Raw genomic sequence first — 16,749 nt, 5'->3', positions numbered from 1 at the left:
TAGCCAAGTTGTCCTTAAGCTCGTCATGTCTTTGTTTCCTCATCTTTAAGATGAGGAAAATGCTATCTACCACTCAGGGATTAAACCGACTACATAAACCAAAACACTTAACATAGCATCTGGCATATCATAGGCATTGATAAATGATTGCTTCATGTAAATTATCTGAGGCAGGAATCAAAAAGGGAACTTTCCATAGTTTGACATCATTGAGGCTTATTTTTTTTCCATTTCCATGACAGTTAATAGCATAACCATTCCACCAGTGAAATCTGAAGGAACAGGGTTAATTATATTTGCTTTTAATTCTAACTCTTCAAAAATTGGTAACCAATATATGGCTAGAGTACAGGTGTTCAGTTAACCCACATTTCTAGATCATGGTGAAAAATGCAGAGTATCATGATGGATTATCCAGTTGGCAAAGTAAGCATGTGCTTAAGGAACCAGCATATCGAGGACACCTGAGATATGAGAAAGGTTCCAGCTATAATGAATGCTAGCAGAATTCTGTAATCTGAAAATCTAGAAAGAAGCTTTTAAAATTTGAGCACTCATTTAAATTTTGACTTTGGATTTAGTACTTTTCTAACAAATTTCAATATGGCGGGAGGCTTGGAAGGAATGCCTTTAAAGCTTTGCAGTGTTTCAAACATGAACAGGGTTCTGTAAGGTTGTTAACTTACAGCAAATACTTAAACGTTGCCAAACATTTAAAAAAAATAGTATCTAACAATATTTTTTCCAGAATACAATGCTTCTGTCATCTTACCTGTTCAGAAAAGTGTTTTCTCCCGGTTACTTTATCATAGCAGTCTAAATAATAATGCCTTAGTTGACAGACAATAATTGTTTAGCCCCCAAATATGTCACTTTTGATAAGCTTATATAAGTATCAGTCACTGGTTATAATATTTTATTTCACATGAACATGGTCCTAGATTACTTGGCTTTTAATTCGACATGACATATTTAGCCCCTGTACAAGGTCTTTTACCAAATGTTTGGAAAATAAAAATACATCATCATACAAGCTTTTGGGAAGAACATTTTATTGCTAAGCATATCCTTGAACTAAAATGCAAATGTGAAATAAAAGAGAAAAGGAAAAAGAAAAAGCAGTAACTTCACAACATCATAAAATAAATTCCTTAAGAGTCTGTTCATAAAACAACAGCAATATGATAGAAGCTCACGTACAGAATGCACATGTTCCCATAAAATTGTCCAAATAGAAACTTACACTAAAAGGAATATAATAAATGTATTTTTACTCAAATAAAAAATGTAAAGAAAGAAAGCAGGAAATCAGTTCACAAGACCTCAAGACTCCAAGAACAGCAATCTTTTACAGACATCGAGATATAATCAACTTCATATAGGTTGGGCCATTTAGGTTATCTAAATCGTGCTTTGATATCTCTTTATAATCCTGTCTTTTTCAATGACAACAAAATAATCCAAAACTCTTAACACATTGAAATATCAGGTAATGAAGAACACCTCTTTCCATACATATTAGTAAAGGCTACCATTGTTTAGATTGCGTTTGCCCCACGTCTTTAAGATACTTTTTCAAAGTCAAATATTCATGCAACTTACAAAAACCAGCAAGAGTAGATTTCTAAATCTAAACAGCTGATTGATTTTCATCTGTACAAAAGAAACCGTATGTATCTGACCCTCCAGAGAACACATTTCATTTTTGTGTGAATATTTGTCTTGCTTTGTCTCTTGCTTTTGGGATAGGTACGGCCACACAACAAGTTTATTGTTTTTCTGTACATCATTTCCTCTTTTCATAAAGAAAGACAACTGGAACATAAACCAAACAAACTGAAATAAACAAATAGAAAGGAAAGAACAGTTCTCAAAGCAGTATGTACACAGGTGGCTAAGGAATTATACCAGCAAAAATGTAATAAAATATGTAAACAAAATCTGAGAAGATTTTTTATTCTCTTTGACACAGTTAACTGTGACAAAATTAAACTCACACTTCACATTTTAAGGTTTACTTTTTTGTCGTTTTGTTATTTTCTTTTAAAACAACATTCTCATTCCACTTCAAGATTTTAACAGTTTTCCTGTTTCAGTCATCCCATCAAACATACCATGATAAATATATCTGTATATATATTTATTTATATATATTATACTATTAAATTCCATTTTTTGTGTGTCACAGCAGCTTTATTCATTTATTATTTTTAGAAAAGATGGGTGAAGGGAGACGTGAGCAAATGGAAGGATGGAGTTATCCATAAATGTCAGGCTGCAAAATTAAATCACTAGGAAAAACATTATCATGTTGGGGGCGGGGAAAGAACTATGAATTCTGCACTCCGTCATGCCATGTTTGGCTTGTGTGACCTTTTGTGGTTCCATCACAAGTTGAACTCACCTATTGTCTGTTTTGATTCTTTAACAGACTTCTTGTATTGTCTTTTCTTTTATATTTGCATGCATTTCGATCAGTCACAGATCCAGCCCACCCCCGTTCCCCTTCCCTAGGAAAGGCTCTGTTTTAGAGGAGAAAGGGGCTTTCTCCTTTACCACAATTTGGCTGGGCTCATGGACAGGAACAATATTGTTAAGTAAAGCCAATAGCTCTGATAAAACCAGCCCTAACCCCATCTGTTCAGGGTTTGGGTGGCAAATTCTGGAATTCGATCCTGAGGAACCAGCTTTTCAAATCAATATTATCATCCATCCCATGATTTTGCTATGTGTTCAGCAAAGCATCGCATAGGAAATAGACAACAGATTCTAGAAACGCCACAACCTGATATGTAGAGTGGACACCATGGTAGCTTTTGAGTTCATATGGCAATAGTCTCTCTTCTGTTTTCTGAGATTTTTTTTTTCTTCTTCTTAACTTATGTCCAGTTAGTCTCAAAAATTAAACAAATACCCAAAAGCCATTTTTTCCCCTCAGATCTTGAAAAGTTACGCACACACTGGCCAGACCCAGATAAGGGTGGGGTTTTTTTTGTTTCTGTTTTTGTTTTTAACTTTTTCTTTTCTTTTTTTTTTTGTTTTCGTTTTTTACATAATTAAACCAAAAAAAAAAAAACATTATTACAGTCAAGCTTCACAAACATTATTACAGACTCACTTGGAGTTATGGAACAAGTAAGCCATGAAGTCTTCTACCTTGGATGAAAGGTCCTAAAGAGAAGGAAGCTTCCAAGTCCACGAAAGTGGGGGGGAGCCATCTGCTCGCTCCAAAGGGCAAAATGTGTGCTTTATGACACAGCAGGGCAGAAAGAACTGTCTCCGAGCAGTGACTGAATCAAAGCAGCCATGGCTGAATCTTATAGGTAGGTACATCTTTGTGTGTGTTCTTTTAAAAATGATTTTCCCCACCATAGTCATGGTATACCCCATCTCATAGTTAGAACAGTTCTGACATCTGTGAAATCTCATTTTCCAAGTATTTATATATTTATATAGAAATAATCCTGTGTTTTAAATTCGCGTAGCGTTAGCGGTGTCGTGTTTACACATAATACTCTTTGTCCTTGTTTTTCTGTTTCTTGTGGCCGCTCTTCGAGCTCTGCTGCTTCTCCTTGAGGAGCGTGCCATTGCTCTGCGCCGAGTTGCTGATGTAGTTCCGCGTCTCGTCCACTTGATAGGACCCCTCGTCCCTGTTCCTGTACTTGTACATGGCATACAGGAGGATCAAGATGCAGAGGGCGGCAGCAGCCACAATGCCGACGACCATCCCTGTTGTACTGCTCGACTCCCGGATCACCTCTGAGGCCCCCGGAACCCGTCTGACTCCCGGCTCCGTGGGGTTTGCTGTGGGCACATTACGGAACATGGGGGAAGTAATTAGTGGGCTCTTCAGTTTGGTGCTGTCTAGCTCATAGGCAGTGGGCAACGGAAGCAAGACTATATCAGGCTGGGGTTTGAGATCACGGTTATTCATTTTGCCAGCTGGCAATTTGGGCACCATCCCAGACGAGGAGGAAGCTGTGAAGCGGATCAGCTCAGGGGACAAAGATGTGGTAGTAGTCCTACTAGTTTCGGAGACTTTGTTAGGTCTAAAGTCCTTGGATTCCCACTTGGGCGCATGTGCTTTGTAGCCACCTTCGAAGATTGAAGTGGAAAGACTCTTATCTGTTACCAAGGAGAAGGTGGTGTAAAAATCTTCATCATCAGTAGGGGGCAGGTTAGAGTCAAAGGTTTCCCCTGAGCCATACCCAGATATCACCAAGCCATCATCATCACAACCATCGCTGCCTTGGTCCGACAAGCAAGGTAACCCCGCCTCAGAGGTCATGGACAGGGAATCTTTGGTGGTCTCAATAATGGTGAGGAGGGGGCGAAAGGTAGGGGGGAGTGTAATGGAAGGTGCACGAGTAGCAATAGGAGGGGTAGCTAAAGGGTCTTCTACAAGAAGAGGGATAACTAATTCACCTCCTGGGATTGAAAAGAAAAAGAAAAACAGAATTAGTATATTTGTAGAAAAACAATTCACAGCCACACTCAATGAATGCATGTATAGTTCATAGGTTACACCTCAGAAGTTATAATAAAATGACTTGGATCCACATACGGATCCTCTCTACTTCTAGGCTGATTATTGGGCTATACTTCTAGCCCATTATATGCCTCTTGCCATCAAAACCTGAAATCCTTAGATTGGGGGCTTAGATTTTTTTTTTTTTGTGGTACGCGGGCCTCTCACTGTTGTGGCCTCTCCCGTTGCAGAGCACAGGCTCCGGACGCGCAGGCTCAGCGGTCATGGCTCACGGGCCCAGCTGCTCCGGGGGGCTTAGATTTTTAAAGATACTCTCAAGTAATTATTTAGATAGAATTCAAATAAGCTTTTTCCAGGATCTGCTTACGGGATAATGACCTTCACCTATACCGTTGCAAATACTGACCATGAAAATTATGTGTTTGTGTGTGTGTGTGTGTACGTACATGCACATATGCATGTGATTAATCTGTGAGCCATAGCATTTCCTTATTTTTTTCTTGGGTTTCTACTTATTTGCTCCCATTAGGATGAGAATGACATATTTTCCATGTCACTGAGATCAAGATTAAGGAATATAAAAGAGCTCATCTTTAGTATTTTAAGTTACTACCTTTTATTTCACATTTATCACGTGCAGTCTTCATTTACTATATGCTAAGTAAGGGAAACTTACAGTAGGTTGAAAATGTTCATCTAACAAGCCCATCTTGATTATGCTTTTCCAGAAATTCCCCTGACTATAAAACAACAACTTGTTTTGCATTGGTCTAGTATTATATTTATATATTGCTTTTATGCTATATGTAATATATACTGAGCAGACACTAGATTTTAAGAATACCCAGCCTACATATCCATGACTTACTGGAAACTTACTTTTAGATTCAGAAATGTAGAGATAGCAAAGTAGTTTTTAAAATCAGTGATTCCTTTTTCCAATTTGGATTCCTTTTATTTCTTAGAATGGCAGATATTTCTCGGTTTACCCACAGACCCTAGTTATTGCACTTATAAACATATGAGGACTAGGTCAGGAAAGGAAGTTCAGAATAGTTCACTAAATCATAGTGCCCTGCAAATTATGGTCACCACAAATATTCTGTGGTGGGTGTTACTCACCTAATTGTAGGGCCAAGCTTATTATTCATGTATGTAAGCAAGATAATCAGTCTTCAGTCTCTCCTGTGTTTCTTTACAGTGTTATTTTCAAACAGAGAAAGAATCAAGAAGTCACAGTTCATGTCCCTTCATTAAATTTATTTTAAAAATTATTCCAACTATTGTTTTTAAAAATCCTCTAGCAGGGATGGCATGATATGTCCCTGACCCAGTTAGTCAGACCGTTGAGATGATAATACGATATTACGGTTGAAGTCTTCTTTCTGACCTGCTGCGTCTAAACTGTCCAGGTTTCAGGTGTGCTAAGAAAAAGCCTCCTGAAAAGAAAGCTACTGCACACCTTCAGAGCACCAGAGAAGAACTGCTTGCACCACATCGGAAGCTTTTATTCTCTGCAGAGAGAAACTGAGTTGGGGAGCGTGGCAACGATGTACGTAATGTGTATCTTAAGGAGGGGGAAGGGACAAGAGAGCACAGTACAGTCATCCCCGGCCTACCTGATGATGTTAGCACATGTGGGGAAATAAAACAAGAATCTTTCTGAGAATCTCAAGATGATATTTTAGTCTGTGCTTTAAGCCCCAAGCTTCTCTTCTAGTGCTCAGAGTTTGAAACTATTGAGCAAACCGATATTTGCAGATTTGACAAAGCTTCAGACTTGCTTTCCTGGACAAACATGCCTATTTTTTTACATTGTGAAGATATGTAATTCATATATCTTGCAACTTAGTTAATGCATAATTTACATACTTTTGCTAATTTTTCTAAATGGGATTTGGAACACAGGTCCCTAAAGGTAAGCCAGTCCTAAAACTAACCCTGAGTTACCTTTTCTTCTTATTCTTCTGGTAGGGAGGCCCTGAGTGTTATATTTAAGATGATATGTGGAAGAAGGCAGTGTCTGAGTAAGAAAAGAGCAGTGAGGAGAGAGGAGTGAAGCCTCATGCAGTCTGTTAAAGGTTCCCTAGGGATTGCTCAGGGATGATTTTACTTCCCTTTAGAGAACAAGACAGGGTTTTTGTACCCATCTCACCTAGAATGGGTGTTCTTTTCTGGAACAAATACCGAGAGTCATTTGCTTTTTAGGGCAAGGATAAAAATCAACCCATTGTTTATTAAGTGGAGAGTAAAGTGGGATAAAGGACAAGGAATGACGGATTTGTTGGGAGGCAAAGTCCTGAAACAAATAATTAAATATAAAGGCAAATGGTTAAGTAGGATGCTAGTGTCCCTTTAAGTGAGATTAATATCACTGTCTTCATGATTACAGAGTGGCATTCATTTGCAATTTTAGTCTACCATCTATGACACCCAACTGGAGTCTTACATTTGCCTTTTTTTTTTTACCCCCTTGTCTTTTTAATCCCAGCTAAAGCTTCCACTGTGTCTTTGTTGTTAAAACTCTACAAAATCTACAAACTGCTCATTCTGCAGTTGAATCACTTCCACTTTCCTTTGCTATTCGCTTCTCATTCAACACCCTAATGTGAGTATCTCTCTTGGAGCAGAAAAAAAAAAAAAAAAAGTGAAAATCATCCTTTTGATAAGGGAATGAAAAGAGGGTCTTGAAGCTCACTAATTTACAAAGAGCTTCTAAAAGGTTGGTGAGCCTTTAAGTGAAATGGTAAGAGCTTATTTTCAAACTAAAATGATGGGTATGCTGTTGCAGAGTTTAAATAACAGAATCTGTTAAAACTGCTAATCTTCAATTTCTTTGTCATTTTGTTATTAATCCTAGTAGCAGTGATAAAAATGATAAATGATGCCCCTGTCAGGGACATTTGAGCCCAAATCCTGGTAGTATTTAATCAATGAAATCATAGGAACTTTCATAGCTCCCCTCTCCTGGCATCTCAAGGAATTGGAAAAATGTCTTTAATTTAAAAGGGAGTCCACTGGGATGTAGGAGTTGGTATTACAAAGGGGAATTAAAATGAAAGTAGGGGGAAATTTTTGGGTAACTATAAATGTGGAAGATGCCTGGGACAAGTATGTGAGTTGGGGTGTATAGTCCATTTTAATATCAAATTCCATAGTTAAGATTTAAGATGATTCTAGTGTCCTAGGAGGTCCAAGGGCACACATCATTTGAGATAAGGAGGTGAAGGATGTGTTTCTCCCACCATTAGATCCTTACTAGAAATGACTTAGATTGCAGAAGGCTATTTAAGATTTCATGTTTATTTGTATTAATCTAAAGTGAGTTTCCTCAGAAATGCTGGAGCAGCTGATAATTTTTTTTTCACTGCCCGAAGACCGTGAAATCAGTGATCTACCAGATGTTTATGCTTATGAAAGTATTCATAGAAGCAACAAGCTTAAAGTCATAAGGGGTTGCAGGCAGAGTAATACAAAACCTGTAATCCATCACAACTCTAATTTCCTATTCCATCCCCAGAATTCTTCTTTGGTTTGGAATAAGAACTATCCATATTCCTTAAAGTTAGCATTTTAAATCAGGAATATATACCCTTTTTTGACAGGGTTGTGCTTTTCTTTAAACCAGAGAGATCACTAGGGATATAAAAGGTCTATTTTAGCCCTGAAGGCTGCCCTGCTTTTTTGTTTTATGAGTGTATTTATAGATATATAATTCATGTGTCTAGGGCTGATATTCAGCAAAAGGGGCTCTCTGCCATCAAAAAAGACAGTATATTAAAAATTTAATAGAACTCTTCTGAACTGTGAGAATGCTGTAGGTGATGGTGGTATAGTGGGTCATATGAAAAAGCAAGAAAAGCAGCATAAAGTTTCAATATGGCTCCAACCTTTGCCTCTCTGGAGATATCTGAGTGGAGGAAGTCACAAAAATACAAAAAACAATGACACTGAAGAGTGAGACTCTGGGAGAGGACACCGTGCTCCGATTCCTTGAATTTCTTTTATCTATATTTAGGTTCTTTACCTCATCTCTTATTTGCATTTTTCTCATTCTCTGCTGGGAAACTAACATACAATGGGGAGAAATCATCTTTTTCCCCACAAAATTAGTTATTGAATGATATTCGTTTAGTTATTTGGTGCCACGGAAGTGTGTACTTGCAACACATCAATATCTGGAAGCTTGGAACCATGAAATTGTTCTGCATCCAGCCTCAGAAAAAATAGTCACAGACAGGCACGGCCAGTCCCTGGGGAGAAGACAGCAGAAAAACTCAAGTATCTCAAAGGGGCTTAACTTTTTAAGAGCATTTTAATGAGATGAAAATCTCCAGGTAGGACATTTTCCCCTAGTTTATCTGAAATGGGTTTGAGTCTGAAAGGCTACAGATTCTATTTTTTCAATATACACCCAGGTAAGATGAGCTATAGTCCCTTGATGTCATTATACATTGTAAAAGAAAGAATGTCTAGTGGAGTTTTTCATCTGCCTATTGGTTAAAAGCTTTGCCTCTGAAGTCACTCAGAGGCAGGTTAGCATCACAGTTCTGTGGCTTACTAGCCATGAGTTGGTCAAGTTTATTAAAATCTCTGTACAATGGGAATAATAACACAGCCTATCTCAAGCCACCAATGTGAATAATAATAATGCATGTTAATTATAATGCATGTTAAGTATTTAGCACAGAAACTGCTACTCCAAAATTCTAGTTTCTAGTATCATTTCTACTAATATTTTGGGCCTATAAACACTGAAATCATTGATGACTTTTTTCTGACCTTTTTTTATGTAGTAGTCGTATGCTGAGGTATAATAATATAGGATCTAGATTGTTAAGGCTATTTTAAATGCAGAGTTTGAAGAATGATTTATAATAAGCCCAAGAGCTTGCATTTAAAATAAATGATAAGCCTTATATCAAATGGACTTATGGGTAGCATCGTCAACACAAATAAAAGCTTTCAATTCAATTAGCTAAAATAGTCCATTTAGGAGATTCTTAGTTTTAAACCTAAAATATCATCCAACATGTCAAACAATACAAAATCATATAAACTGAGGCAGATAAAGTGCATTCATTGAAGCTGCTGGGCTGGAAACATATCCCTTATCCACTCTTCAGTTTGACATTTCTTTAACAGTAATACTAATACCTAAAACTAAAGTGAAGCAAGTAATCTCTTTATTTAAAAATTATACAGCACTTCTTGCTGATCTTTTGTTTCCTGAAGTGATAAGGCAACACTGACCAAATACCTTTAAGGTCAAGGAGTGTTCTCACCGTAGAGTCATACAAAATGGCAATACCTACCTGAGATGTTTCCTAAATAAAACTTTAGATGTGAAAATCATCATGTTTCTTGTGGGTAGAATCTTAGGATCCTTTTAAAGCTTACCAGTTTAAATCCTTGAGAGAAATGGCAAATATTAATAGAAATGGAAGAGGAAAAAGAGAAAGAGAGAGAGAGATTTGGGTGCCTACTGTGTGCGGGTGTGCTTTCACCAGTAGTTAGTTTTATACTTTGGAAGGCATCATTATCATAGGACAATACTCTAAACTCTGGGGTGCTTTCTCTATTCTCAGTAGAAGTGATTTTGTAGTAGTGATGGTGATAGTTTAATCCTGGATAACCAAACTCTACCATAGTCACTTGAGAGTACCTTATTTCCCCTTTGCTGAAGGAAAATAAAATAAAGGACTGATTTCCCCAAATGCTTTCTAAGGAGTTAAATTAGGATGTATTACCACTGATAACATTTGCAGTTAACTCAACTAACTTTCTTCTGGAGTACAGGCCTCCTGTAGGTTGTATCCAATTTCATATCCCACTGTAGAGCCTACCATTGCTTTCAAGGCTTTAAAAGTTGGTTCAGGCAAAGAGGCCGGCTTCCTTTGGATGGTAAGAACAATTTACCCACACCCTTCTACCAAGAGTAGAATTCACATTGATCATTAGAAGCAATTCAGCACAAAATATAACAGTGAAAATTAAGCAAATAGACACAAATGAAATAAAATGTTTAATGTTGTCTTCAAAATCACATAGTAGAAAAAAAAATCAACTTCAGGTTCAAAGTAAACTAGAGGGAAAGAGAGCAAATAACATCAACAAGGCATTCACAACATAAGGACAGAAAAGAAAAGTAAAAGCAAATAAAAAATAGAGGCTGTTTTAGGAAAAATAAAGAAATCATTTCCATATAGACAAAATAATTTAACTTAAAAAAAGCATATTGTATTAATTTATAGTCAACTTACATCAACAAATTGCCCGCATGTTTTTTGGCATGAAAGAAAAATTTACAAAAGAAAGTTGTGTAAGAATGCTCTTGGACAAATAGAATTGCCACATTCTTGTAACTTGCTTTTTTGTTGTCATTTCTTTAAAAACTTTTGAGCAAAATGTCTAATTTTTCAAATATAATAATTTACAACAGAGGATGATACAGGGAGGCAACAACACATACATCCACACCACATAACATGAAAAGAAAAAAAAATCTGCACTTTAACAAATTTCTTACTTTGAGGGGCTTGGGAGGGCATCAGTTTTGAATCTGAAATTATTCTGATTGCAATGATTTAAAAAAAAATTTTAAAAACCTGTTTAATTTTATAATTTGCCTTTAAAAAAATCTCGAGCGTTTTGAATGAATTTCTGCATTATTATAGGTTCTCAGATATATATTTAGTTTTTTTTTTTTTGTCTTTTTGACAAGTTTTAGACTTTCTTTAATTGAAGGGGATGGATGACAGCACATAAGTTTGAACAATGCTGAAGAAAGGAGGGGTATGGGAAGGAAAGATGCAGAAAGGGTAGGGTCATATCTATGAGTGTACTACACAAGAGATGAAGATGATGGGAGTAAATGTGTAAGTGAGTCGCCATGTCCATGTAAGGGCGGCACGGAGTGATCTAGCTGCATTAGAGCTTCTGGCTGTAAGGAAGGGATGGGCAATATACAAAAACAAATGAGCCTACACATGCCCATCTACAGAAATAAAGAACAGAACTCTAACACTGACAATCTCACACACCCTAAGCTGCAACTACTTCAACATGCAATTACTCCAAAAATCATTACAGTTTCATTAAAGATTTTTAAATAATAAAAACAGTTAAACTTTTGTCCCTACTAAAAGTAGCCAAAATACATAAAATAATAATAGTAATACTTATAATAATGATCAAAAAGTTAAAAGCAAAAACAAGGAGACTAGATTTATGCATTCAAGTTGAACAACTTCATCGGCAGGCACACAGCCCCATCTAGAGTTAGGGGAGGGGGTGGAGATCTTCAAATCGAAAGACAAAGCTGTATAGGGAGCCCACTGGCTGGTTCATTCATGACTTCCTTATATAGAAAGGGTACTTTCTGAATGACATCACCTGTCTTCCCCATGCCACCCATGGTGCAAGTGATTGTAGTGAGACTGGGTTTATTAGAAAGATGTGGATGTGGGGATTCTGCAGCTGAAGTTGTTCCACATTTAAAGAGGGAGTGGGGAAAAGTTGCAGAAAACAATTCATAACTTTTTTTTGTCGTAGTTTTGGATAAAACCAAATCTAAAGATAAAGATCTAGCAATTAAAAAGAAACACACTGATATATATACAGATAGATATATATAATACAAAAAGCACTTAATTCCCAAACAAGAAGGGAGCAAAGAACGAAAAATAATTTAAAGAAAAGAGTATTTCATACACTTTCAGAGATGAACAACCAGATGCACACGCTGAGGAGGCACAGACAGAGCAGTCAGGGGACACTTTTTTTGTTGTTTTGTATTTTCTGACTTATTGATTCCCCTTTTGCTGGCAGCCAACATTAAAAACAAATTTTGCATTTTCTTTAAAAAGAAATTTTGCATTTTCTTTAAAAATGTTTTTTTTTTTTTGGTTTTGCTTCTCAAAAACAAATAAAAAGGGCGTGCAGTCTGGATGTACGTCATAAGTAGACATTTGAGAGAGAAGAAAGAGGCTCAGACTGACAAATGGGTAATTGTCTATTATCCTTTAACTGCAGGAATGTTAACCAAGTTAATACATGCTTAAAGTAAGTTGCATTTAGGGAAAATAGGAAAACAGACCAGCAAGTTAGGGTTGGGAAGAGGTCAGCAAGACAAAACCAATTTGAGAGTAGGAGAATGGTACTGGATTTAGTTTCATGCCTTTCCAGTAGGGGCAAAGGTCATCCCAAGGCCTTTTGCCAATTACATTCTTATAAGCATGTGCATGTATATGTGTACGTGTGTTGGGGCTTGAAGTAGAGCCTGTAGTGGCAGGAATTGAGGTAAAAATACACATGAGTTCATGTGTTCTGCTCTAGGAAACTTAGCCCATATTCATTCATAGCCTCAGAAGGTAAATTTTGTAAGACATAGAGGGGTTATAATTAATACTGCTCCATACACATGTTCTTGGGCTTGGCCAAATTGACAGGGTACATGGGTGACAACTGTGGTAATTAAATGTACCTGATAAATGGACAGCTTTTTTTAGGTAATAGAGGCAAAACCCCCTCCACTCCTCCACTCTCAAGAGCATAGTGGCATAGCATCAGTAAACTAACTACAGGATAGTCAGGAAATGAGTGCAGCTTATTTGAAGGACACTGGGGGAAACTGCCAGTCTTTTAGAGACCATGTGGGAAACAAAATGCTCGATTAAACCTTGAGAAAAGGAAAAAAGAGACAAACTGTGTTTGTGTGTGTGAAGATACTGTGGAAGGGACGTGGGGAAGGAGGCGTTAGAAGTGGCCTCAGCCTCTACTGGAAGAGATCACAAGAAGTACATGAAATATTTTATCCCCGTGAGAACATTAACGTTCAACCAAGGACTGGGAAACCCAGGTAGGCGAACCACAAAGGTAAGACACTTGAGAGCCCCTGGTTCTGAGCCAATTCCAACCACTTCTAAGAAATTTTTGGGGTGACTTTGACAAACAGAATAAATTGTGAGGATGAGTCAGACTTTTGTCCCTTATGGGATGCCCCTTTTATTATTTTGTTTTAAAATAATTATAGTAATGTGTCCCCATGGGTCAGTCCGTACCAAGATTTTTAGTCTCTGGTTTTATAATGTTAATCATTATTCTAGGAACTTCACAAAGGGCAGCTGGGAGGTTTTAGGAGGAGGAAAAAAATCCCAACAATACAGGAAAAGAAAAACCCTTGTTGCCATTTAGTTAATTATTTTGAATAATTATACTTTTACCATTGAATTTTATTGTATGAGGAGACCCTATCAATGTACAGATTGCCTCACAAGGGCATCAAATTACTTCTGTAGGACACAGTGAGTTTTAATAACATTCACATGGGCTATTTTTTGTTTCATAGGCATTTTTTTAAAGTAGGAAACATAAGTGGTCTAAGTGTGACACTTATAAAGAATAAGATATGTCTAGTGTCTACATACTCCTGGAAAATAAGAGGTGTTTTGAGGAAGATACATCAGCAATTTGAGTCTCCTAAGGTTTCTGCTGAGTAATTTACCTATATCAAAATTGCCTGTTTTAAAACTCATACAAGTAGGACATCACTTACTGTCTGGAAATCACTGGCTAAACAACTGAACATACCAAAATTTATGGTTGTCACTTTGCAAATAAAATATGTATTTTTTAAATCCATGGAAGCCACAGTTTCAAATGAAGCAAACACAACACTATATCAGTGCCTACACATTTTTATAAGTCGACCATCAGTTAATATACACAAAGCTCATTTGATTTCTAATATAAGATAGAAAATAATATTGCCAGTAGCTCATAATCAGGTCACAACTTCATTTTCATCTTTCATTACATATCTACACTAGGTTTTTATTACCAATAACTGCACGGTTCTGTATCTATGCCTCTACTGAGTGTTAAGAATGCTTTGGGGTTGTATTTGCCATTGAGAACAAATAATACAATAATTTGACTTGAAACAGCATATTTTGATGGGACCATTTTTATCCCACCATGTCCAAATAACCCTGTCTAAATGCAAAATCAGACTATTAAGAACATCAAATGCAATAAGATGGAATTACTCAGAATGCATCTTGGAAAGTGCACTCGTTTCAAAGAAATATGTTTCTAAACTGCTTGGGGTTGTGCCTGAGAAGCTGGAAGAATACTCAAGGAACTCAAGGTGCAAACCCACCTCTCTGGGAGAGTGAGCCCGGCTTGATAAGGACATTGTCTTCAGTGTGCACAGGTGAGGTTCAAGAGGAAGGTCCAAATGAATTATTTTGCATAACATTAAATATTTTAAATTTGTCGTTGAAAGTACTGGAAAGAGGAAGGAAGAGGCAACCTTCTTGGGAATCAGAGTACAACACCAGGGAAAGACTTAAAAAATTGTAATCAGGGAAGGCTAAAAAGGAGTCTGGAGAACAAATACTTAATGAGAATTTTCACGATTTTTGCATCAGGTATATGAGATTAATCTCTTCATCATCTGTCCCTCCTATGAAATACACAAAATCCTTTCCATTGATTGATATGTTATGCGTCTGTGGGATGAAGGGAGGGATTCTTCTGAGAGAATCAATGGCTCAGTTCTGAATCATGGTTTGGCTTAGAAAGAAACCAGAGACACTATGCCTGGATGTCAAATCCTAGTAATGTGAGGATGGCTGTCACTTGTGTTACAAAATGAGCCCTGAGTTTACCCTGACTTCTCACAACCTCTTCCTCAGATATGGGTGATGCTCAGAGAAAGAGTGAAGACTGCTTCAAACATGGTATTTGTCTCTAAATAAAAAATTTAACATTTTCTTTTTAATGCTGAACAAAAATGTCCCAAGTAAGTTCTTGTACTATCTGTTCCCAAACATTTTACAAACCTAATTACAGTAAATAGGGAGAAAGAGAAAAACTAAACCTCCAAGATGGAAAAGAGTACAGAACACCATCAAGCCCAATACTTAGAACCGTATTTCTGTATCAGTGATCTGCTTGCCCAATTGAGAGGAACTTTTCATACTTAAGAAGATTCATAAGAATGGATAAAACATTACAAAAGGTAGTATTGCATTTTCAAACCTGGTAGAATAGAATGTTTACACATGGAAGGACCTTACATTAATGACTTCTTTCCCTATGTATTTACGAAACCCTTAACTTGTATCTGTAATTCTGTCCCCAAACCTCCATTCCTTTTTGTGAACCTACTGCGTCCCGTACAGATTGTTACTGGCTCCAACACTCCACTGTACTTAATTTGTTTTCTTCTCAGTTTCAGCTACACTCAGAACTTTAGGACAAGAATAGCATCTTTTTATCTTTATTTTTCCTACCAACCAGAATACTAATAATCACTCAAACATTTATTGAATGAACTAATGAATGAATAAATTAATTAATATCATTAATTGCTTTTTTTTTTAACCCCACACTAGCTTAGAGCTTCCATAAAAGCATTAAAATCTTACATCACCAAAGTGGCTCACTTTGTACCTGAAATCTAGTACATGGGATAGAAACTTCAGAGTCTGGAGACCTAAGTTCCAGTCTTGGTTGTACCACCTACTATGCTAGCGTGTTAGGACATTGAAAAAGTCAGTTCATCTCCCTGAGCTTGTCTTTTCATGTGTAATATGGCGATTATAATGGCTGGTCAATTAACCTACCTCAAAGGGTAAGTTTATACAACTGAGATTTTGAATCTGAAAGTGTTTATAGATTATAAAGAGCTCTTCAAATGTTTGTTACTATTTTCTTCAAAGCTGACCACAGCATCAGCTATGAGGGTTGCATATTCAGAGAAGGCTGACTCTCAGACAACTGAGATCAGTGCTACTCTGAGTGGGATGCTTGGAGCACCTGCTTCAGCACCAAACAAATAATAACCTCAGTCAAAAACCCTAACCCAAGTAGCCACTATTACGACCTCTCTTTAACCCCTGTTCCTACCCCTCCAATAGTGCTAAGTTCTTAAAGCTTGATTAGTTCATCTTTTTGTGGTGAATTTTTGTTATATATGTATGTAATTTTACAGTTACTTTGTTTCACTCTTCTGTGGGTTAGAGTTAAGCTCTGAAGAGGTCATATTGAGATATGTTTTCATAGGAGCCCATCCTCTCAAACCACATGACTTGAGACAAGTCACTCACTCCTCACCCCAACCCCTGGAGTCTCAGTTTGCTCATTTATAAAATCAGGACGACTCATCCTTCCAGCTCACATATGTATGTAAATTTAAGTAAAATTACTTTGGTAACTATGAAATATCCAATTCAAATACAAGAAGATGTTAT

The 16,749-nt window shown here is 36.9% G+C and overlaps 1 protein-coding gene across 22 annotated transcripts in view; it reads right to left on the bottom strand.

Annotated features, from left to right (window-relative positions):
* Positions 1–733: 733 nt before the first annotated feature.
* NRXN3 (neurexin 3) overlaps positions 734–16,749 on the bottom strand; it is a 1,686,346-nt gene continuing 1,670,330 nt past the window's right edge. For 7 of the 22 annotated variants that reach the window (XM_027120200.1, XM_027120198.1, XM_027120202.1 and 4 more), the window contains one exon: positions 3,503–3,804. In XM_027120200.1, coding sequence (XP_026976001.1) covers positions 3,503–3,804 — 302 coding nt within the window. Of the gene's footprint in view, positions 4,429–10,752; positions 11,433–16,749 lie in introns of all 22 variants that reach the window. The other 15 variants (XR_003435587.1, XR_003435591.1, XR_003435588.1 and 12 more) reach the window with 9 other exon arrangements.

This window comes from Aethalodelphis obliquidens, unplaced genomic scaffold (assembly GCF_003676395.1).
Source record: "Aethalodelphis obliquidens isolate GAN/ISIS:26980383/991018 unplaced genomic scaffold, ASM367639v1 scaffold21, whole genome shotgun sequence".
NCBI classification, from domain to species: Eukaryota; Metazoa; Chordata; class Mammalia; order Artiodactyla; family Delphinidae; genus Aethalodelphis; species Aethalodelphis obliquidens.
Note: the sequence above shows the minus strand (reverse complement) of the source record. Positions and strands in the feature narration are given on the sequence as shown.